Source organism: Camelus dromedarius, chromosome 20 (genome assembly GCF_036321535.1).
Source record: "Camelus dromedarius isolate mCamDro1 chromosome 20, mCamDro1.pat, whole genome shotgun sequence".
NCBI classification, from domain to species: domain Eukaryota; kingdom Metazoa; phylum Chordata; class Mammalia; order Artiodactyla; family Camelidae; genus Camelus; species Camelus dromedarius.
In genome coordinates this window covers 3,408,170-3,432,728 of record NC_087455.1, presented here as the reverse complement: position 1 = coordinate 3,432,728, position 24,559 = coordinate 3,408,170, and the positions used below count along the sequence as shown (strand labels likewise).

Below are 24,559 nucleotides of genomic sequence, written 5' to 3'. Positions count from 1 at the left end.
AAAATCTTAAAAATGAGTTAATGGATATGACCTTGAAGACTGATAACTGTCCACTTTGGCCTCAAGAACCTGAGGTTCCCAGACTCCTTCCACAGGCCCCGTGTCCTGGACGACGGGGCCATTTTCAACATGGGATGTAGCATTAAAGTGCACGTCCCCTCAGAGGAATCTTGAGTGCTGTGTTCTGTCCAACGGCCCAGATGCTTGGGACGGATGCACCTGGAGCCATCTCTTTAGGAAACCTTGTAGGGCTGCTCTTTCCAGGGAGCCACTCCTCCATTCTGGGAGAGCCCACTGTTCCTTCTGAGCAGCACAGCCAATGCTCATTTCCAGCCAAGAGCCAAGAATTTGAGTTTATGAGAAATAAGTGCAAGGGTGGCTGATTTTTAGAAACGGCAGAGACAGTGATGAGGGAAATGACAAGCCCCTCTGAAGTTGGAGGTTAGACCTTCCTTTATTCCTGTCACGAGAAAGGCCTCCAATGTGCCACATTCAATAGCCTAACTGGGCCCCAGGAGACTAGCAGGCCTTCCCTTTTGCCTCATCCCCTATTGAGAGTGGGGAGGAATTTCTCCACTATTCAGAAAAAATCATCCCCTGAGATTGACAAGTTCCCAGCAGACCAAGACACAGTTCCTTGCCTCTAAACTCTTCCTGAGACCAACATCAACGTTCCCTTATTTACAGATCAAATGCAACTAAAGACAATCTTTCTTAAAATACATTATATATATTCTTTAAAATGAGGAATGCCCTGTCTTTTTTTTTAATTAGGAAAAGAAACCACATCCAACATCCACTGACAAATACCCATTCTCATCCAAGCATCCCAAACTGTAATTCTTACTCATGTAGGTAGACGCTGCACAGATCATCATCATCATCACATAAATAAGAAATAATAAAATAGGTACTCTGTAGTTGCAACAATTTTCCAGTTTCCCCTGATACTTCCAGTTGCACGGAAAATTGTTGGAACAGAAGATGGTAAAATTAAAAGTATCTCTAATAAATTATTGGCTTTTGATTATTCCATTGCTAGTTTTCTTTTCTTGTGTTGATAACGCATACCAGTTTAACAAAGTGCATGCTTGTTAAAAATTTTTGAACTGGCAAGCTAAAATGATCCATGTCTTCTTGCCCACCCACCCCCTAAAAAGAAGCTAATATAATTTAGAACCTAGCATTTTAAAAATGTGACCATGACACATCTGGGATAAAGACTGCTTATGGAACATGCTTGATTTGGCAAGATGATAAATCAAAAACCTCATAGGTTTTGTTTTCCCATTTTTCTGTTTGGAAGCAGCCAAAAGCAGGTTATTTAAAAAAACTGTGATGGAAAAGGAAGCTAAATACCTGATACTTTCCATTTGGTCACACGGTGCACACACCACACACCCACACACACACCACACACACACATATACACAAGCACACTGGTGTGTGCATTCACTCACACACTCTCAGACCACACACATACGGCCACCTGCTGCTTGGGAAGGGAAAGAGAGAGGAGTTGGGTCAGAGACACCACTGTCGGTGGGCGCTCAAGGCTCTCAGCTGGGTGTGCAACTTTGGGTTGGGTATCCTCTCAGCTCTGTCTCCTTGTCTTGGTCTCACACCTGTCCTGGGAAAGCCACCCCAGAGATGGGGCAGGTTGGGCAGAAATGTAAGGCATACTTCGCTGGGAAGAAGGAAGAAATCCATGCTTCATGCTCAGATGCGAGTTTCAGAGGAAGACGGGCCTTTCTTTTCCCTTTGGCCGGCTCTGTCTCGCTGGAACGGTGGGGAGGAAACGAAACCAAGAAGGGAGGACAGAAAGAAAAAGCGATGACAATAATAATAAAAGATAACAACAATAAATAAACAAGAAAAGACACGTGGGGCCAATGAGACTGAACGTCAACTATGACAAGTGACTTTTTCTGTTTGTGTTTCCCTCCCACACCCTAGATGGACTTCCGCCGTCTCATGAGCCTGTGGTTGTCAGTAAAGCTGTGTAACCCGGGAGAAATGGAGCTGATGGGGGATGGGAAGAGGCTGTTTTTTAATGTGCTTGGTGAGATCTCCTCGATCTTGTAAGAGATGGAGTGGAAGTACTGGGGGGCAAGCTTGGCGCTGAAGGAGTTCTGGTGTGCCGCCAAGCGGCCACCGTATTCCTGCGGGCGGTAGCACGTGCAGGAGCACACGGACTGCAGGTCCGCGACGTCCGCTTTGTAGCGGGGCCGGCCCTGCCGCGCCTCCTCCGGGATGTGGATGACCATGCTGTTGCGGTTTCCAGCAAGGGATGCCCTCTCCTCGGCGTCCCGCCGCTCGTCCTCGCTGTTCATGGTCAGGAACCTGAGGACCACCAGGTTGAGGAAGGCCCCGATGACCGTCAGCCCCACGAGGATATACATAAAGCTAAAGGCCACGTAGAGTGGCTTCTTCTGTAGGGCGCCCTTGGTCTGCAGGGCGACGTAGTCCCCGAACCCAATGGTAGTCAACGTGATAAAGCAGTAGTAGTAGGCGTGGAAGAAGCTCCACTCTTCGCACTGGGAGAAGGCAGCTGCCCCGATGCACAACGTCCCCATGCAGGAGAAGAAGCCCACGGTCACCATGTTCTCCATGGACACCTCCGTGTTGCGCATGCCGCAGCACCTCTTCATGCGCTTCAGCAGGTAGCGCACGAATGTGTTCATCCGCTCGCCCAGGCTCTGGAACATGACCAGCGTCAGCGGGATGCCCAGCACGGCGTAGAACATGCAGAAGGCCTTGCCCGCGTCGGTGCCGGGAGCAGCGTGCCCATAACCTGGGAGAGGAGGTGAGAAAACAGGGTGAACAGTGAGGAGCGGCCCGTGAGGTCGCAGGTCGGGGTGAATTTGGGCGTTGCAGTTAGGACGGGGCTTGGGCCATGCATATAACCTGGCAGGAGGTGGGGAGGGAGTAAAAGCAGGGAAGAATCGATGGCAAAATGTCCTTCGAAGTTAGAGATGGGAGACATAGTTCTTAGAACAACACGGTTTTAAAAAAGCATCATACTCACTAATAATATTTTGCAGAAAACTGCAAAAGCAGCCAGACCAAGGGAGAAAATTCTTTATGCCCACCATGGATCAACAGTAAGAGCAAATAGTCAAAGAGTGCTAGCTGGGGTTTTTGTTGTTGTTTTGGACCAGCATGATTTTATTCTTAAGTAAATGCTCACTATAAGGCCGGTTAGGCAGCACCTCCCCTGCTGTGAGCAGTGGGGCTGCCCAGGGAGGCAGGGACACCATGAGTTAAGTTATAGGCAAACACACACGCATATTCTTTTTCATAGTTTTCATTATAGGTTACAACAAGATACTGAATATAGCCCCTGTGCTATACAGTAGAACCTTGTTGTTTATTTTATATACAGTAGTTAGTATCTGCAAATCCCAAACACTCAATTTATAATCCCCTTCTGGTAACCATAAGTTTGCTTTCTATGTCTATGAGTCTTTTGTAAATAAGGTCATTTGTCTCACTTTTTTCAGATTCCACATATAAGTGATATTATATGGTATTGGTCTTTCTCCTTCTGGCTTTCTTCACTTAGTATGATAATCTCTAGATCCATCCATGTCACTGCAAGTGGCATTATTTCGTTTTTTATGGCTGAGTAGTATTCCATTGTATATACCACAACTTCTTTATCCAGTCATCTGTTCATGGACATTTAGGTTGCTTTCATGTCTTGGCTATTGTAAATAGTGGTGCTATAAACACTGGGATGTAAGTATGTTGTCAAACTCAAGTTACCTCTGGATATATGTACAAGAGTGGGATTGCTGGATCATATGGTAAGTCTATTTTTCATTTTTTTAAGGAATCTCCATACTGTTTTCCATAGTGGCTGCACCAGATTACATTCCCACCAACAGGGTAGAAAGGCTCCATTTTCTCCACACCCTCTCCAGCATTTATTGTTTGTGGACAATTTAATGATGGCCATTCTGACTGGTATGAGGTGATACCTCACTGTAGTTTTGATTTGATTTCTCTGATAATTAGTGATATTGAACGCCTTTTAATATGCCTATTAGCCACTTGTGTGTCTTCATTGGGGAATGTCTGTTTAAGTCTTCTGCCTATTTTTTGATTGGGTTGTTTGTTTTGTTGTTGTTACTGAGTTGTATGAGCTGTTTGTATATTCTGGAAATTATGCCCTTGTCAGTCACATCATTTGCAAATATTTTATCACATTCCATAGGCTGTCATTTTGTTTATAGTTTCTTTTGCAGTGCAAGAGCTTATAGGTTGAATTAGGTCCCACTTGTTTATTTTTGCTATTGTTTTATTGGTAAAACTTGGTAGACTGCCCTAGGAGAATATTGCTATGATTTATGTCAGAGAATGTTTTGCCTATGTTCTCTTCTAGGAGATTTATGGTGTCTTGATTTATATTTAAGTCCTTAAGCCATTTTGAGTTTATTTTTGTGTATGGTGTGAGGGGGTGTTCTAACTTCATTGATTTACATGTAGCCGTTCACCTTTCCCAACACCACTTACTGAAGAGATGGTCTTTTCTCCATTGTATATTCTGGCCTCCTGTGTCAAAGATTAATTGTGCAGATACGTGGGTTTATCTCTGGGCACTCTATTCTGCTCCATTGTTCCATATGTCTGTTTTTGTGCCAATACCACAATGTTTTGATTACTGTAGCTTTGCAGTATTGTCTGAAGTGTGTGAGGGCTATGCTTCCAGCTTCATTCTTTAGCAATTCTGGGTCTCTGGTGATTATATAAATTTTAGGGTTATTCTAATTCTGTGAAGAATGTCATGGGTAATTTGATAGGGATTGCATTAAATTTGTAGATTGCTTTGGGTAGTATGGCCATTTTAACAATATTCTTTCAATCCAAGAGCATGGAATATCTTTCCATTTCTTTGAACCATTTTTAAATTTCCTTAATCAGTGTTTTGTAGTTCTCTACATGTCTTTCACCTCCCTGGTCAGGTTTATTCCTAAGTATTTTTTGGATGAAATTTTAAAAGGGATTTCTTTTAACTTCCCTTTTCTCATATTTCATTGTTAGTGTAAAGAAATGCAAGAGATTTCTGTATGCTAATCTTATATCCTGCTACCTTGCTGAATTCATTTATAGGCACTAGTATCTTTTATGTGGCATCTTTAGGGTTTTCTATATATAGTATATGTCATCTGCATATAGTGACAGTTTTACCTCTTCCCTTCCAATTTGGATCCCTTCTATTTCTTTTTCTCATCTGGTTGCTGTGGCTAGGACTTGCAATACTATATTGAATAGAAGTGGTGAGAGTGGGCATCCTTGTTCCATATTTTAGTGGGAAGGCTTTCAACTTTTCACTGCTGAGTGTTATGTTGGCTGTGGGTTTGTCATAAATCGCCTTTATGTTGAGATATGTTCCCCCTCTACTCACTTTTGTAAGAGTTTTCATCATGAATGGATGTTGTATTTTATCAAATGCTTTTTCTCTGTTTATTGAGATGATCATGTGGTTTTTGTCTTTTCATTTGTTGATATGGTGTAGCACATTGATTGATCTGCATATGTTGAACCATCCTTGTGTCCCTGGGATGAATGCAACTTGATTGTAGTATATGATCTTTTCTGTGTGTGTGTTGGATTCTGTTTACAAATATTGTGTTGAGAATTTTTGCATCTACATTCATCAAAGATATTTATTGGTCTGTAATTTTCTTTTTTGGTAGTGTCTTTGGTTTTGGTATCAGGGTGATGGTGGCTTTATAGAATGAGTTTTGGAGTGTCCCCTCCTCTTCAATCTTTTGGAAGAGTTTGAGAAGGATCCATATAAGTTCTTTGTATGGTAGAATTCCCCAGTGAAGCCATCTGGTTCTGGACTTTTGTGTTGTTGTTGTTGTTGTTGTTGTCTTTAATTACAGATCCTGTTTCACTTCTAGTGACTGGTCTGTTTAAGTTATCTATTTCTTCTTGATTCAGTTTTGATGGACTGTATGTTTCTAGAAACTTGTCCATTTCTTCTAGGTTGTCCAATTTGTTGGCATGTAGTTGTTCATAGTAGCCTCATGATGTTTTGTATTTCCGTGGTATTGCTGTGGTATTGATTGAATTTCTCCTCTCTAATTTCTTGCTTCATTTGTTTGTCCTCTGTTTTCTTCTTGGTGAGTCTGGCCAGAAGTCTGTCAATTGTTTACTCTTTCAAAAAACAGCTCTTGGTTTTATTGACTTTTTCTATTGTTTTTTCTCTCTTATTTCTTCCCTAATCTTTATTCATTCTTTCCTTCTGCTGACTTCAGGTTTTGTTTGTTCTTTTTCTAATGTTTTAGGTGGTAGGTTAAGTTGTTTAAGAGATTTTTCAGTTTTGAGGAAGGCCTGTGTCACTGTGAACTTCTGTCTTTGCTTCTGCTGCATCCCATAAATTTTGCGTGGTTGTGCTTTCATTGTTATTCATCTCAAGGTATTTTTTAATTTCCTCTTTACCGCTTTTTCTTTAGTAGGATGTTTTCTCTCTGTACAATCAATGTTTTCTCATTTCTCTTTCTGTGGTTGATTTCTAGTTTCATGCCATTGTGGTCAAAAAGGATACTTGAAATAATTTCTATCTTCTTAAATTTGTTGAGGCTTGTTTTGTGTCTGAGTATGTGGTCTATCCTAGAGAGTGTTCCATGTGCACTTGAAAAGAATATTTATTCTGGGTTTTGTTTTGTTTTGTTTGACATGATGTCCTGAAATTACCAATCAAGTCTAACTTTTCTATTTAGAACCCCTGTTGCCTTATTGATTTTCTGTCTGGAAGATCTGCCCAATGATGTTAGTGGAGTGTAAAAGTCTACTATTCTTGTATTCCCATCAATTTCTCCCTTTATTGTCTGTTAGTATTTGTTTTATGTATTTAGGTGATCCTTGATTAGGTACATATACGTTGAATTTAATATCCTCTTCTTGTATTGATCCTTTTATCATTATATAGTAGTGTCCTTCTTTGTCTGTCTTTATGGCCTTTGTTTTAAAGTCTATTTTGTCTGATATGAGTATTACTATCCCTGCTTTCTTGTCATTTCCATTTGCATGAAATTTCTTCTTCAACCCCTCACTTTCAATCTATATGAGTCCTTCACCCTAAGGTGGGTCTCATTGAGCAATATATTGTGGGTTCTTGTCTCCTTATCCAGTCTTCCACTCTGTCTTTTGATTGGAGCATTTAGTCCATTGACATTTAAGGTAATTATTGACATGTATTTATTGACGTTTTTCTGTTGATTTTTGTATTTCTTCTATATTCCTTTCTTTTTCTTTCTGTTTTTCCTTTTGTGGTTTGATGTTTTTCTTTTGTATTATGCTTGAGTTTTCTTTTTGGTTTCTGGGCTGCTATTGTATGTTTTTGATTTGTGATTACCCTGTTTCTTCAAGTCTGTTGATCCTTACTATATCTACTTAGTTTATACTGGTAACCATATAGGCTCAAACCCATTCTAAAAAAAAAAAAAAAAAAAAAAAAGTCTACCTTTTCTTACTCCTTTCCCCCATATTTTCTGATTTTCATGCCCTCTTTTACAGCTTCATGTTTATTCTTTTGCTAATCATTATAGTTAGCACATTTCCAACTGTGATTTTCTTTTTTCTATAGATTCTTGCTGCTTTTCTATTTAGAGAAGACGTTTCAAATTTTCTTTTAGGGTAGTCTTAGCATTGCTGTATTCTTTTAGTTTTTGCTTATCTGAGAAATTCTTTCTCTCTCCTTCTATTCCAAATGATAATCTTGCTGGGTAGGGTATCCTAGGCTGTGGGTTTTTTCAAGGTTGTGGGTTTTTCCCTTTCAAAACTTCAAATATATCTTGCCACTCCCTTCTGGCCTATAACACTTCTATAAAAAATCAGCTGATAGCCTCATGGGGGTTCCCTTGTAACTAATTCTTTGTTTTTATCTTGCTGCCTTTAAAATCTTTTGTCTTTAACTTTTGTCATTTAAATTATACGTCCTGGTGTAGGTCTGTTTGGGTTCTCTTGTTTGGGACCCTTTGTGATTCCTGTACCTGGTATGTTTCCTCCTTTAGGTTTGGGAAGCTTTCAGCCATAATTTCTTCAAATACATTTTCAATACCCTTTTCTCTTTCTTCTTCTGAGACCCCTGTTATGCATAGGTTGGCACATTTTATATTCTCCCATAGATCTCTTACATTTTTTTGTTCGTTTTTCTATCTGCTGTTCTGATTGGGTGATTTCTACTATTTTACCTTTCAGATCACTTATTTTTATACTTCTGCATTATTTGGTCTGATATTTATTGCCTTAGCTTGGCTTTTATCTTGGCAATTGAGTTTTCTGATCTTAATTGGCTCCTCTTTACAATAATCTGCATTTCTATTAATAACCTTTTATTTACTTCAGTATTTTTATTATCCCCTTTTTGAACTCAAGCTCTGGTAGACTGGAGAGGTCTATTTCATTGTTTGTTCTTTCAAGGGATTTTTCTTGTTCTTTTAATTGGGAGTGATTCCTCTGCTTCTTCATTTAACTTACATTTCTCTAACTCTATGACTTTAGAAGTAACACTTATCTACTGTGGTCTTGAAAGGCTGTTTTTATGTGTGAGCATCCCTGTGTACTCTATGTGTGTCTAATGTTTTTGTTGTGAGGGCTGTTTTTAGTATGGATGGCTGCCATGTCTTTCCTCCATGTGTCTGGCTATTATCACCTTGATAGGGGGTGTGAGTGGTGTTGTGGTGACCAGAGCTTGCACTGGATGTTGAGCAGGGCCTCCTCCTTTGCTCCATGATTGTCACAGCTCTGTTGGTGGTTGGGCCTGCTCCCCAGTTGTTGGAGTAGAAGCCCCCAGATTGTTTCTGAGCTGCTGTGAGAGGTGGGCAGGACTAGAGCGCTTCCGCTGCTAGGAGAGCCGCTCAGCATTCCTCCACAGATGTCCCCTGGGAAGTGCACTCTGTGGTGTGGAGTCACCTGTCACCCACTGTCAGGCTCACAAAGTACACCCTCAGGTACTGTGTTCACAAAGCCACCAGGGCAGATCTGTTGAAGTTAGGCATCAGGATCTAGTCACACACCAGGATCTGCTGTGGGCTACAGGGAGCCCAGACCCTGGCCCTGCCTCCGTGTGTGCACACCTGCTGTTAACACCAGGCCTGCCCCAGCCGTGCGCCAGCTTTCTGCTCAGATTTCCTGCAGGCGTCAAGCCCACAAAGGCAACAGGGACACAAATCCACCTAAGCCCCCTAGGACATGGTTCAGACCTCAGTCCCACCCCCCCACGCCTGGGGCAACCTGCCAGCAACTATGCCCTCCCAGAAGTGGAGCCACCCTGGACCAAGGGCAAGCCAAGAGGAGGAGACAGCTATGACGGCATCTTGTTCCATCCCTCCCCACACAAGCCAAGAAGGAGGCTGTTCTGGCAGGGGTCCTGCCCCTCCCCGCATGTGTAACAAGTGTGAGGGCCTCTATGGCAGACCTGGCCTCCCCTGCTCATTCTCCCAGCTTCAGCCCACACCCCGCTCCAGCCCCGCCAGGCTATCTCCATGCAGCCAACCCCCGTACTCTCCCTGGGTCTGTCCTCTGAAGCCTGAGCCTCAGCACCCAGCCCTCACACACAGCAGCAGGCTCGCGTCTTTGGCTGGGGGCACAGCTAGGCGACCCGGGTCCTCTGCACCAGTTTCTCTCTGTTCTCCCTGTCTCATAGTACCTGCTTCGCTCTCCTCCAAGTCTCAGGCTTAAAAGCAGAAAAGAAGTCATTGCAGAGTGGAACATAAACACCATGAGGGCAAAGATTTTTACCTGTTTTGTTCACCGCTATATCCCCACAGCTAGACAAACACTGAGCACATGAAACATCTCTTTCATAAAGGAAGGAATAAACTTGTGCCGCTGTGTGAATGTGGCCTTGCCGTAACCCTTAAAGACCTCATGTGCATAAGTGCTTTGGAAACTCTTCATGCAACTTCACAGAACGTCCCTTCATTGATCCTAGGTCCCAACTATGCGGACTGAACCTGTATTTCCTCACATTCAAAATGAGGGTGGTGGGGCTGGGAAGGTGAAGCTACCTGCCAGGATCGCCCAGCTGGTCAGTGATAATGTCAGAGCCAGGACAGGGTCTGCATGATATGGCGGAAGGAAACTTAAGACTAGTTCAAGTTCTGGGACTCAAACAGCCCAGAAAAAAAAAATCAGGATCACGTGCAGTATCTGAACTGAGAATCTGGAGGATGAACATGGCCTTCCAACATCTCAAATCCTGCCCCATCAAGAAGGGCTTTCCTGACGTTGCCCTGAGCCACAAGCTCAGGGGCTCAGGGCCATTTAACCAGCTGCATGGTCTTGGGCCCCAGCCCACCTCTCCCAGCCTGGGTTTCTTCATCTGTTACATGGGATAATAATTCCCGGGGGCTGTTGTACAGATCTGCTGAGATCAGAGACCACTGAGCCCCGGGTCTAGTGCTCATTAGGGACCTGCTAAACCCCAAGACCGCCACCCCTCCCACTCTCTCCCACAGGAAGCTTACTTCCGCTGCTCCAGCCCGCGCCCCTCCACCAGGGAGTCATCATTTACATCCAGCCCGCCTGTCCCTCCCCTAGCGTCAATTTGTGCCCCATCCTACCTGCCCCAAGGGCCCACTTCCACTAGAGACGTGATGTCAAATGTCTGCCTCTAGAAGGCCTTCTCTTCGTCCTTTCTGGCCCTCCCTCCCACTGAGCAAACACAGAGCTGGTTCCTCAGAAACCCCGTGTCCTTAGGGAAGAGGAGAAACAGCACGACAACACTGGAGTAGAGACAGCCAGAAAGGACGGGACAGGAAAACAGGAAGAAGGGGAGAACACGTGTACCGACAGAAATCATCCAACGTGAAGAGCAGTGAGGCATAAAGGTCAAAAGTAAATCTTTGAAACCTCGGAGACCTGTAGGACGACCTCACCAAGTGTCCCAGAAGAGAGAGAATGAGGCAAAAACGAAAAACAAAACAAAACAAAACAAAAAACTGAATCATAGCCGAAATTAACCAAATTTGGTGAAAGACACAAATCTAAAGATTCAGGAAGCTCAGTAAAATTCAAGCAGGGTAAATACAAAGAAAACCACACCTCAGAACCAAGCCGCTGAAAACCAGAGAGAGAAAACTTGAAAGCACCCAGAGAGACACAACGTACCGCTTTCAGGGCAACAGCAGCCGTCTGAGCACCTCTTACTTCCAGTCACAAACAGTGGGGGCCCAGAAACAGCGGAATAGCATCTCACAAAGAGCTTAAAAAAAAAAAAAAAAAAAAAAAAAAAAAAAAAAAAAGACGGTAACCCAGAACTGTCTATCCTTTAAGAACGAAGGCAAAATCCACTTTCAGACGAAAGAAAACTTGCTTCCAGCGGATCGGCACCGCATGGTTACTAAAGGAAGTTCTCCTGCCTGGAGGGAAATGATGCCAGATGGAGACCCAGGTCTGTAGGAAAGAATGCGGCACATCTTGGTCAACAAGTGGGTTTATATTTATACAAAATGCAGGGGTGGGAATCCCACTGCATCTCCATATAGCTCACCTGTGTGACTGATATAAAAACCAGATGGATGCTGGAGAACAGTACATTGTTGGAAACTTAATAAGGCGGTAAATTAGCTAACGGTTCCGGATGGGATATATTTACCAGAGGAAACCAACACAGCATTCACTGGGTCAAAACCAGGTGCCAGGTTCCCACCCCTTCCTGTCGGTAAAGATGATCAGAAGCAGTTTCCGTTCACAGGGACTGGATGTGCACCCTGTCTCAGGCCTGTCACTGCTCCGGCCACCCCTCATACTACAGAATGAAAGGGCTTGGTCATGTGGATGCCCCACAGTGCATCTCACTGGCCCGTTACAGCGATGACATCCCTTAGCAAGACAGGTGCGTGAGAGTGTCTTTGGTGGGCGAGGAACACCACCCAAGTTCAGGGCCTTTCACATGAATAAAACTAGGGACCTAGGGGTCTGAGGCACAGGACCGTCCCCACTGCAGGGACAAAGAAGCTGCAGAACTGGCAAAGCCTTCCAGGAAAAGGGGGGCCGTGCCTGTATCTTCAATCTTCCCATCTAGACACACCCTGCTGTCCACTGGGGAGGCTAGTCTGTATGAGCCACATCAAATGCTTCCTGGCCCTCCAGTGTCCAGTTAAGTTCATCCAAGGGACGACCCCAGGAGGAGGTGGGAGGAAGACCTTGGTCATGAATGACAGCTGCAGGCAGGTTCACAACATAGCGCTCCTCTACAACTCTGCCCAGCAGCTCCGTCCCAGGCACGCTGAGTGACAGCTCTCCATCCCCAGCCAGCATCTCCACTGCTGGTCCAGGCCGCACCTTCCCTGCTTGCTTCCCACTGCTCTACCCGCGTTCCTCACACTAGCCCACTGACTGATTGTTCACATTGAGAGCACTGCCTCCTGCAGAGAACCTGGCTGATCCACCACGTGTGTTCTCCACTGGATCTGCCTCCCATGGAAGCTTAAGAGATGACACTGGGCACTGGGTGCAAACGGGTCTACACATATCAAGTCTACATGCAGTAAACTCATAAAGAATCTAAATCTAAATGGAACACACAGACATAGCACCTAAGGCCGCCTGATACAAGTACACGTGGCGTACGCTTGGAACTTTGCGAAAGATGGATGTGGGTAGAATGACTTCACATGGATGTGGAACAAACAGGCACAAAACACACCCCGTTTATACATTCAGCCAATACTCAGGAAGCCACCGTGCCCGCAGCACACCCCCATTCGCACGTTGTGTCTGTGCAGGACACAGGAGCACGCGGAGCGCACGCCAGGACAGGACGTGTCCACCACACAGATGTACAGACCGCAGAGATGGTGCTTGTGGTGCAGTCGCGTACACGATGCCCGCAGGTACAGGCACAAGACACGCAGCGCGCAACATACAAAAGGCACCTGTGCGCGACGCACACGAGGGAAGGCGGCTTCTCCTTCTCAAGAGGAGAAGGGGGTGCAAATCTCCCATGTGCTCACGGAAACTGGTGCCAGCTCGGGTCCTGAAAAACTGGTTTTGTCGCCTGTGAGTGAGTGAGTTTAGCCTGGCCTCCATGGGCCGGGAGCCATATTCATCCATCTTTCCATATGTCACCCATTCAGGCACCGCCAGAGCAGCAACTATGCACAAGGACCTTGCTCGGCTCAGGGGGTCCACGGGGGCTTTTCAGCTTTCCCCGAGATCTCTCAAGGGTCTCCCGCCAGCCGCACACAGAGCCGCGCCCTGTGCCTGGACGCGGAGGTCTGGACAGGCTGAGGGCGTGGGTGTCGTAAGGCCACCGAGGATTCCCAGGCTGACTGCCTGTGAGGCTGGAGAGGGGAAGTAGACCAGCTCACAGTCACTCTGCAAGAGGCGGGGTCATCCTTCCCCAGCCCGGCAGGAGCCTGGTAGTGACCAGCATGGCCCCCTTCAAATTCTTATATTGAAGCCTTAACCCCCAGGGGGGTTATGTTTGGAGGTGGGGCCTTTGGGAGGAGACTGGCTTTAGACGGGGTCATGAGGGTGGGGCCGGGATGGGTCAGTGCCCTACAAGGAGACGAGGGACCAGAGCTTGTGCGCTCTGCCTTGTGAGGACACAGCGAGATGGTGGCTGTGTCTGCTGGCAGGACGAGATCCCTCACCAAGCTCCAAAACTGCTGTCACGTGGATCTTGGACTCCAGCCTCCAGCACTCTGACAAACTGTCTCTTGTTTATGCCCCCTAGTCTGTGGTATCCTGTCACTGCAGCCCAGCAGACGGGTGCCGCCCAGAAGTGACCCCAGGTTCACGGGCACCTGTCTGTGCGCTCACCCGGGCTCTGCAGCCTTTGAGCCAGGCCCTGGGAGCTGGGCTCCCACCCCAGGACGGCATTCAGATGCCAGGTGCCGCCTTCCAGCACTTGGGGCCTGGGTGGGTCCTCAGCCAGAGGTGCCCGAGCTGACGGAGATGGGCCGCCGCCTGCCCGCAGCGCCAGGCCTCAGGGGCTCGCCCGGCATGTGCCCCCACCCCCAGGAAAGCTCCGCCACCGGGACAGCACCTCTCACTCAGCCCCAGACCCTGACCTGCCCCTGAGGGCAGGAGTCATTCCCTCCTTCCCTCCCTCGCTCCTTCCCTCCTTCCTTGCGCTGCCTTCTGGCCAGGCTGAGCTCCCAGGAGGGCAAAGCCCACTCCCGGCTCAGCCTTGCGGACCCCAGAGCCCAGTGCGGAGGAGGCACTCGGGATTTAGAAGGATGCATCGCTGTGTACGTGACCCCTGTCTTCCAGGCCGGCCTGGAAGGCCTGGCCAATCCCCAAGCCCACACAGCTGGGGACAGCTTTGCCCAAGACACTGCAACAACCAGCCCGATGTTCACGGCCCCTTTGACAGACTTAGTGGGTCTCTTTGATCTGTCCTGGGAGAGGCTTTGCAGAGAAGCGGCCTGTGTCTCCTGGCCGCAGCCAGCTAACAAAATAAAACAAAATGAATAGGTTCTTCCTGGAGGGCGGAGAGGCCGGGAAGGAGGGCAGCAAACGAATCATTTCTATTGGGTCGGGGGCTCCCCGGAAGAGCCAGTGGTGCTGGAAGGCAGCACCCCCTTGCCAGACGCCCTGTGCTCCCCTGGCTCCTAGGAGACTTCCCGGAGGCGTGACAGCCACCAGGTCCAAGGAGAAGTTTCCCAGTCCGGCTCCTGCTCTGGGCAGAGTGTCACTCAGTGTCCAGCAGCCTCCCCTCCCTGCGAAAAACGAACATGTCAACCGGGCAACACGGTCGCAGACGAGCCTCGCTCCTGGCACTCCAGTGCTCCAGAGCTGTCCACGGCTCCCTCCTGTTTCCTGGGAATCTGGGTCCATCAACAGCAGGCTGCAAATGACCTTTTCAGATGGTCACAACACTTCACAGTTTTCAAAGGTTGCCCCACTGTGGAGTGCCCCTCCCTGATCCCTCTGCCAGAAACTATCGACCCAGCTTTGAATTCCCTTCCAGGACACTGCAGCGGAAGGGCCCAGACTGGCCCCTGGTGCAGGACAACCTGGGTTGGAGCCCTGACTCTGTCCTGTAGGAACCACGGTAGGGGTCCCCTGTTCCCTCCCCAGGCCTCCTCACTGTCCTCTGTCAAGTTCACTGTGATCCCAGCTTCCCTGAGCAGGAGCAGCCATCGAGGCCAGGGACCAGGTGACAGTGGCCGTGGCTAACCTTCCCCAGCCGGGGAAGGAGATGGCCACATGGGCATCTGGGCATCAGGAAATTTGCTGCTGGAAGAGAATGAAATATTTATAAAGGACAAGCAAGGATTTTGTGCCTTTAAGAATTAAAATAGGCACAAATTCCATTAAAAAATGACTCAGGGTGGCTTTGAGCTGGGAGGTGCTGGAGATGGGCCCTCGGCACCCCCATTTTTCTGGCTGGCTCCCCACTTCAGCCTGTAACAGGCATCCCACTCACCCATCCTCCCACGGTGCCGGCCTGGCTCCAGCCCCCGAGTGAGCGTTCATGAGTATCAAGACCCAGGTGTCTGCAGACACCAAAAAGGAACAGGAACACAGGCCCCGCGGGGCCCAGAGGGTGGCAGGTGGGGGTGGGGAGGAAGGGCCCTCGGGGGTTCCTGGGTAGAAATCAGCAAGTCCCACGGGCTGCTTCTGATTCCACCTGCCCCTTACCAGCCATGACCGTGGAAGCCTTGACTTTCTCTTCTATAGCAGGGCGTGAGCAACGAGGGAGTCCCTTCCACTTCCACCGCACTTCACAGTCTGCAAAGTTTCTCTGCATTCAGTCCTTCATCAGAAAGGGCATCCCCCGTGGCAGCCCTGGCTCAAGCCACACGTCTCACAATTTAACAGAGCCCGAATTTCCACCAGGTCCCACTGCAGGGGCTTGGGCTCATGCAGGCTCCCAGTCCGCCCCCGAGAGGGGATGATGCATCCTGTGGGCTCTGATTGATCCAAGCCCTGAACCAATGAGGCTTTTGCTCTTTCCTGCCAGGCTTGAAGGAGCCAGAGTAATGTCTGGATCTGCTGCAGTCATTTCACCACCATGAGGATGCACCCATCACGGAGAAGACTGTCCTGAGAAACAGGGATGCCATGCCCTCCCTGGATGTGAGTCCTGCCTACCGTTGGCTGGTCTCTGGCACTCCCGTCTGGCCCCCAGTAAATCTGGCTTTGGCCACTGTTTGATTGCAGTGGATTAACGCTCAACATGTCCTGTGTCTTAGCATGACTACAGATAACGAGTAGCCGTCTGGGCTGGTCACAGAGCGCTCTGCAGCTCACACGCCCCAGCACCACACGGGGCTCCTGCCAACAGGGCACCAGAGCTGTGCGCGGGGAGGCAGGCAGACACGGCCAGCTGGAGAGCTGGGGCCTTGCAAAGCGCAGCTGCTCCCCACAGCCCAGCGACCCAACCAGGGCTGCAGGCCAGGGCAACCCCGTTTGCTGGTTTTTTAAAGAGAAGCTAGAAATACGGATTTTGAAAATGGGGGCTCTAATTGGCATCTAATGAAACATTTTCAAATGTGGCACACAGGCCAAACAAAGTAAGTCAAGACAGACGTCTGTTTGTCTAACAGGGACGTCGTGGTGCCCCAGAACTGGAGGGGGGGTACAGAAGGCTCGAGAAGGGGGAAGGGCAACAGACAGAGCAGGCGGGGCTCTGAGAGAGATTCTGGGCACAGCAGGCCCCCCGCCCCCAAGCCCCGTCTCGCCCTCCTCCGACCACCTTCCCTCTGACCCACGGAGGCCCTGGGGCAAGAATCAGCCACTGTGTCCATTTCACAGACGCACAAATAAAGGCCAAGTGGGTGGGGAGGTCACCCTGCCAGCCAGGGGCACCAGGCTGAGCCGTGTGGCCTTCCCGCGTGGACGGAGGCCTCAGCCCCTAACCCCCGGGGAGACACCCCATGGGACCATGACCCCATTTCACAGATGAGAACACGGAGGCTCTCTGTCCAGAACCGTGGGACTCCGGCCCCAGCCCTGGCCCCTGTCAGAGCCACCTGGAGGCCTGGTGACTGGCTCAGTCACAGGTTTCGCTCTGTTCTCTGGGGGAGAACCTGGCAGATTTGGTGTTTTACTTAATGAAAGAACAACTCCCTTACGGGCTTTAGTGTCAGTGTTAGTGCTACGTAACAGTATACATTATACTATGTATAAAATAATAATACCTCCCCAAAATGTTCCCCTTTGGGTTCCCTTCATCGTATGTCTTAAGGGGGAAAGGAGACCTAGAAATGTATTTTTAAAAATACGCAATTCTGCAAGGCACCAGTTTCTGCCAACAGCTCGTGACAGGCCCTCCTCCTTCTGTCCGGGGGAGGGGCTGGGCAGGTGGGATGGGGCCCCAGGTGAGGGCCGAGCCCTCCCGCCTCAGGGACCCCCACACTCAGCAGACGCCCTGGCGCCCGCTCCCCGCACTGCGCTCAGAGGACCTCTCATCTCTCAGACGGTCTCTGTTATGAGCCCCTGGTCCGGATGCCAGCTGGGCTCTTGCCAGCTCTGAGCAGCACCTGCCGGGTCCCACTTCCTTTGAGTTCTGAGGATCCAATCACGTGTTGTGACTCCCATCTCACGGGTGAGGAAGCAGCCTGGGCGGCCCCATGTGCTTCTCCTTCAGTCCCAGCAACGACCTTGGGGGGCTGGCATTGGGGGACCCCTCAGATGGCCTTGAGGGTGGTAGGAATGACGCCCACAGCAGACAGTGGGGACCACCCAGAAGTCCGCAGGCAAGTAAAAGCACGACTTCACAGTTTGCTCTGGAATGTTCTCTACTCTTAGCACAGACCCGAGTAACTGAAAACTGCTTCCCTTAGAGACTATTTTTAGCAGCTCTCCTCCTAGATTTATAGCAGCAGCACTTAAAATAGGTGTTCAGATACGTGTGCATGCTGGTTCACAGCGGCTGCTGCTCCCAGACGGGCCAGATGTCCCGACGGATGGATGGATTAGCCAAGTGTGGTCCGTCCCTACAGCGGAGTATCACTCAGTCTTGAAGAAGGAACAGAAGCAACTTTAGTGTCCACGATGGATGACTAGATAAAGACAATGTGGTACATACATACAATGGAATGCTGCTCAGCTAAAAAAGGCAAGGAAATGTTGCCATTTGTGACAACAGAAATAGACGTTATATAACGAAATAAGTCAGACAGAGAAAGACAAATACTTATATGATCTCACTTGTATGGAGAACCTAAAAAACAAAAAACAAAAAAAACAAGCTCACAGATGGAGAACAGACTGGGTTGCTGGAGGCAGGGGGTGGGGCAAAATGAGTGAAGGGGGACAAAGGGACAAATGTCCAGTTATAACGTAAGTAGTTCATGGGGCTGCGCAGTGCGCCACGGTGACTACAGCTCATAACATGGTACTGCATATTTTAAAGCCGCTAAAAGTCTTCATCATAAGAAAAATAATTCTTGTAACTATGTGCGGTGATGGATGTCACCTAGACTCACTGTTGGTGATCATTTTGCCGCATATACAGATATCAAGCCGTTATGGCATATACCTGAAAGTAAGATAATGTTATATTTCAATTATATCTCAATAAAAAAAAATCTTTTTAAAGGAAGGGAACTAGACACCTAGTTACTATAGGATGGCTGAGCCTCGAAGACGTTATTCAAAGTGAAAGAAGCCAGGTACAAAAGGTGGCACCGTGTGGTTCCGTTTCTGTGCGACACCCAGAATGGGCAAGTCTAGAGAAGGAGAAGGGTCAGAGCCTCTAGACGGAAGCGGGGGCTGCACGGCACGGTTCAGGCTCCGAGTGCGTCTGATCCATGCATTTTAAGATGGTTAGTTTTGTATTACGTGTATTTTACCTCAATAAAGAGCGGGAGGAAGACGTTATTTCTAAAGCCAACCTCTTCCCATTTTACACACAGGGAAACGGAGCCTCGGGGGATGACGGAGGTGGGGACAGGGGGCCCAGGGGCTCTGAGGGGTCCCAGGAAGAAGGGGTGAGGTGGCCGGGACCGGCTCCGCCCCAGGGGCCTGGGGTGCTGGGGGCGCCCTGCAGAAGCCAGGCTTGCAGCAGCCACGTCCCCGCCTGTGGGCCTCTCGGGGGTGGGGACGTGGCTCGGGCACCCACCCTCCCCCTGAGGACCACTCCCCTGGTGGGCCTCTTTTAACCAACTACTCTGGCCTCGATGCAGGTGACAGACGTCAGCCCTGCACCAGCCACGGGCCACCTCCAGCAACAAAAGGCCCACTGTTGTCCAGGTCTGGGGGCGCAGCTGGTGGGGGACAGTGGGGAAGAGCCTGGACCCGGGGCTGCGGCCCGGGCCAGCCCCGCAGAGCCCCTCTGGGCAGCGGGTGAAGACAAGGCTCTGAGGAGGGCGGGGCCCAGCCAGTTCCCTCCATCCAGGAGGTGGCAATACCCCTCCTGTCTCACGGGGCTGCCAAGGCTCTGATGAGGCCCCTACCAGGGTCCCGGCTCCGACCCGAACAGGACAGACCTCAGGAGCTGGACTGGGTCGAGGCACACCGCGTCCCATCCCCCAGCCCCAGCCACTCAGATATCTCAGGCTTGGACGCACAGAGGGATGGAACCGCACACAGGAAGAGGCGAGCGGTCCTCCATCCGTCACGTAAGTTTGCTTTTGCAGAGGGTCATGTGAAATGTTCGTGGGCTGAAAAGATGGTTAAAGCCCACAGTCCTCACTCTTCTCAGGCCCACTCGCCCAAGAGCCCTGGACGGCCTCAGCGACCAAAATGCAAGGGCGCCCTCTGGCGGGCGCTCGGGAGACTGCAGACGCCGGAACTTCGCCGCAGTGGTCGCCCTCGGTTCCCCAGGGACCCGACTGCGTCCAGAACCAAGGCGTCAGGGAAAAGCCATTCATCCTTTTCATAGACAACATGTGTCATGTGATGAAATCCTCAGAAGTTACCATCAACCAATGACAGCACTGACGAAACAACGATATGATGGTGTGGCCCCAGCCCCCATCTACCGAGGGCATGCACTGTGTCAGACACCCATTCACTCTGCAGGACAGGGAACTCCCTTTGCACAGCGAGTAGTGTTATCTCCGCAGCAGGGGGCAAGGGTGTTCTCTTTGCAAGCCCCAGAGTCAGGGGGAGCTGGGTTCCCTCCCTGCTCTCGGCTGGCGGGGGACTCCATACATGCTGCCCAGCGCCCCCTCCCCCCCCTCCCGCTTGCCAGGGAAATTGATGCAAGCTTGCCCTCTCCTCCTGTCTCCTCCATCCCTCCCCAGTGAAACTCTCCCCTCTCTTCCATCCACCAGGCCTCGTCCAAAGCACGTGTCTGCCTGACTCCGGGAACATGCTCGCACCTCGCACCCAGGTCCCTGCACTCCTAGGTCTGACGGCAGCAAACGGCTTCCAGGGCCTCCCGTGTTGTGAGATGCTCATTTTGTCAACAGGAAGAGGTGAGTTCCAGTGAGACCACGGTGCCCCCCGCCGACCCCCACCCACACGTGGGCCCTCCTGCCCCCGGCACACAGCCCTTCGCAAGGAGACGCGGCAGTGGGGCTCAGTGCCAGCCAGCAGGGTCCAGGCCTGGTGGCCCATAAACCCAGCCTCACGACACTCATTCGTTCTCTCCCTCCCGCCTCCGGCTCTGCCTGAACGTGGACAGGACTCAGCATCTCGGAGAGGACGGAGCCACGGGCGCCAGAAGCCCAGGTCCTGAATGACCACGTGGAGCAGAGCCCCTGCTGATGGGCAGTGGCCATGACATGAGAGGTAAAGTGACTCGTGTTGCCTGACGCCAGGGATACCAGGCAGCACCTGGTGCTCACTGAGCTCACAACCCGCACCTGAGAGAGATCATTAGCTGCCTGCACAGGGGCTCGACTCAGAGAGCAAATCCGCACAGACCCCATCGCTGACCCTGTCGTCCAGCAAGACCCCGAGGAGAGCCCTGACGCCAGTGCAGACACGGACAGTCCGTGCGTGCGCCAGGATGGCTGCGCGGGGACGGTTCTGTCCGTTTCACAGGTGAGAAAACTCGGGCTCAGGGACGTGATCAGCTCTGTGACCTCAGGGACATCCCAGCAGCAGTGGGGCGAGGCCTGGGACATGGCTGTGGCTGCACAGTGCAGCCCAACATATGATGCTGACGGCCCCCATGCACAGATGCACACCCACGCAGACACACTGTGCACACATGCACACCTGTGGCCCAAGGCGCTCTGGAGAGCAACAGAAAGGAAGCGAGATGAAGTGGAAGAAGTTGAGAAGCCCACTCACTCCCTCCCTAATCGCTAACAGTGAACTTGCATTAAATGTGGACACTTACAAAAACCAAGGGGCCGTGCTTGGCACGCAGCCTCTGTCCTCCGCCTCCTTGTTGGAAACTCGAGGGTAATAATTGTACCAGCCTCGCGGAGTGGTGAGGATTAAAGGATTGCAGCCAAGTCACTTGCCCAAGGACACACAACTAATACGTGGGCCATCAAACTAATCTGCTGCCACAAAACCACTCCGTGTCACCCTCCTTCTAAAAAGGTGACAGCCAGCACCTGCAGGAAGACACGTACAGACACGCACACAGACACACTGACACAGCCCAGACCATGGCGCTCCCAGACCCTCCCTTACATAACAGCAGCCCGAGGTGTCTCCGGGCAGAGTGGAAAAACCCTGGCGCACGGCCACCCCAGCCAGCCTGCTCCTGCTCGTCTGCCTGACTCCGGGAACACGCTTACACCTCGCACCCTGGCTGTCCTGGAGACCAAGCAGCCCGAAGCTCCCTGCAAGGCTTGCTGCGCACATTAAAGATCACAGACTCAGAACGCCAGGCGGGGGCTTCCCTACCGTCCAGGGCCTCTCCTGGGCCCTCCTGGTCTTTGATTTCTGCCTTTTGGTTTCCAAGAACCCCTGCAAATGTTGTAAATGAGCTTGTCACAGGCACACACGAATCTCGTTTCTTCTACTTTGTGCCCCAGGGACTTTGTATGTGCTGTGCTGCCAGCTGCAGATACTGCCGGCGCCCTCCTCGGCTTCACACCCCACCTGTGGGTTCACCCACTGTCCCCCAGCCTCGGGCTTAGCGGAGGGACCAGCCGTGTGAAGTCAAGACACCCCTGCCTCTTGGATCCCTTAGGCTGGTGGCCTCAAGGGACGGGGTAAGTGCCAGTCACGAGGGAGCAGGACTTGTCCCCGAGGTCAGAGGGAGGAGGAGACCCTGAGGAAGGGGAGAGCATGTGCAGCATAAGGGGCAGCCCCAGCCAGTGACTGCTCTGCGGGGGTGCAGCCCAGGGGCCTGACCTCCACCTCCTTCTCAGAAAGGCAGGTGTCCAGATGCACCTGTGAGTGGGCCACAAGCCGAACGCGTGCAAAGCCTCTGCCTTGTTGACATCTCCCCCACCCTCTTGGCAAGGAGACACTGGTGTCCATGTGCCAGGGGCCTGCCGTGTGCCCTCCCCAGAGCCCTCACTCCCCTCAGCCTGAGGGTCACAGGGGCAGCAGGCCCACTGTCACCGGCCCTGCAGGACAGCACCATCTCTCCTGTATCTTGAGATTTCCCACACCCTCCCGCCCTGGAAAGGACACTTTATCTGCCCTGGAGGGGCTGGCTCTCCTGTGCAGGACCATCTGTCCTCCCCACACCACCAGGAACACCTCAAGGGCAGCCTCTGACTTATTTCTGGAGCCCAGGACCAAGCCTGGCATGCAGGGTCCAGGAGGGGTGGGTAGCTGCTGGCCAAACGACTGGACAGGGGAGATCCCCTTTGGTGTTTCTCCTCCAGGTGTCATTCCACACGGGACTGAAACTGGGTGTAAATGGGAGGGATCCTTGGAGGCAGATTGTAAAGAAAGAAATTAGCCGGGGCAGGCCAGGCCTCCCTGGTCTGTGCAGGAATCGTGTTTTGCTAAGGAAGTTTGTGGAAGGGGCACTGCCTAGGGCACAGGCTGGGAATCACCTGCAACCCTGGCCAGGGGTCTAGGGGCGGCCCAGGCTGGGCGCTGACTCGGGCCACCCTTCCCTCACCCCCTGCTGCACAGAGAGCCCTGGAGGGAGGTCTGGGCAGCCGGTCCGTGGGCAGAGTTGGGGGCAGGCAGTACCCCTCACAGACTCTCTAAAGCTTGTTCTACTCACAGCCGCTAAGAACCCCAGTGTCTGATGCACAGAACCTCAGTGCACATTTGTGACGTGAACGAAAAACGAACAACAGAAGCCATTAAGCGCCTGACAGATGTCAGCACGTGCTGGGCACTGTTCTAAACACCCACGGGAGGTGCTATTACTACACTCATATTTTAAACAAGGGAACTAGAGCTCTGGAGCTAGTAACCAGTACGAGGTCGCCCAGCTGTCGACATGGCAAAGAGGCCATTCGAAGCCAGAACGCTGCCTCCCCACAGCCCTGTGCCCAAGGCTGCCTTGCTGCCAGGGTGGGGTTAAATTGTCCACATGTGACAAAGTAACACCCACTGTCCCATGTGGAGGACAGAAGCCGGGAGCCCAGCCCCTCCCACTGAGTGGAGCAGGGGCAGGGTGGGGCCTTGGGAAGGAGGCCAGGGCGGGAAGGAGAGAAGGCAGCACAGAGGCCGGTGGGGAGGGTCTCAAAGTGGGTAAGAGGAGGCTGAGGGCCCTGACATCAGGGCCAGATGGCTCAAAACTCTCCAAGGGTGTCCACCTGCCTTTCTGTGGACAGACTGCCGCGGTGCGGGGTGGGAACATCTCCTTCCTTCGTGCCTCAGTTGGGGAAACACTGGTGTCTTCCATCTCTGCCCTCCCAGTGCTTGGCACATGCAGGCACTTACTTCACCCTTCATCCATCCAAGAGGCAACCATTGAGCACCTACGATGTGCCGGGCACTGGGGAGTGCAGAGAGCGATGGCAACTATGACGGTGATGGCGGGGAGGGGGAGGAGGATGGGGTGAGGATGACCTGGATGGTCACCATGGTGACAGGGATGACCATGACAGAGAAGATGACGATGAGGAGGAGGAGGAAGACAGGGTGGTGGTGAGGGGGAGGAGGATGGCGGTGATGAGAGGAGGAGGACGGTGAGGACGGTGATGATGATGATGATGACCATGACGATGAAGAGGAGGAGGAGGACGATGGTGAGGAGGAGGAAGGGGATGATGACAACAATGATGATGGCGATGATGAAGATGAGAAGGAAGAAGAGGAGGAGGAGGACGGTGGTGAGGAGGAGGAAGGGGATGATGATGACAGCGGTGATATGATGGTAACGATGAAGAGAAGGAGGAGGACAATGATGATAGTGATGACGATGACGATGGCAACAACAGGGATGCACTGTGCCGGGCACTGTGCCGGGCACTAGGGAGGCCAAGCTAGTGGTGACAAGAGTGAGGGTGAGGATGCCGACGACAATGGGGACAGTGACACCAGGATGACGAGGAGGACGCTGTGTGTCAGGCACTGTTCTAAAGGCGGTAAATCAGCTGCTCTGTCACGGAGGGCACAGCAGTCACCAGTCGTGAAGGACGGGAGACAGACGGGGTCTCGGGTAAGCCCCTCACATCCTCGGGTCGCGTCTAAGGAACCGAGGCACGGAGAGGCTGTCCTTACCCAGGGCCTCACGTGCTGAGCCCCGCCCCCAGCCGCTAGCTGTAAATGAGGGGGCCAGCCCTGGCTCAGCACCTGAGAAGGGGAGGGTACCTAT

At 51.0% G+C, this 24,559-nt stretch overlaps 1 protein-coding gene across 1 annotated transcript in view; it reads right to left on the bottom strand.

The window, feature by feature from the left end:
• Positions 1 to 362: 362 nt before the first annotated feature.
• The window catches only part of KCNK9 (potassium two pore domain channel subfamily K member 9), an 82,296-nt gene continuing 58,099 nt past the window's right edge, over positions 363 to 24,559 (bottom strand). Inside the window, exon 2 of the mRNA XM_031439677.2 lies at positions 363 to 2,794. Coding sequence (XP_031295537.1) covers positions 1,953 to 2,794 — 842 coding nt within the window. The 3' untranslated portion in view covers positions 363 to 1,952. The remainder of the gene's footprint in view (positions 2,795 to 24,559) is intronic.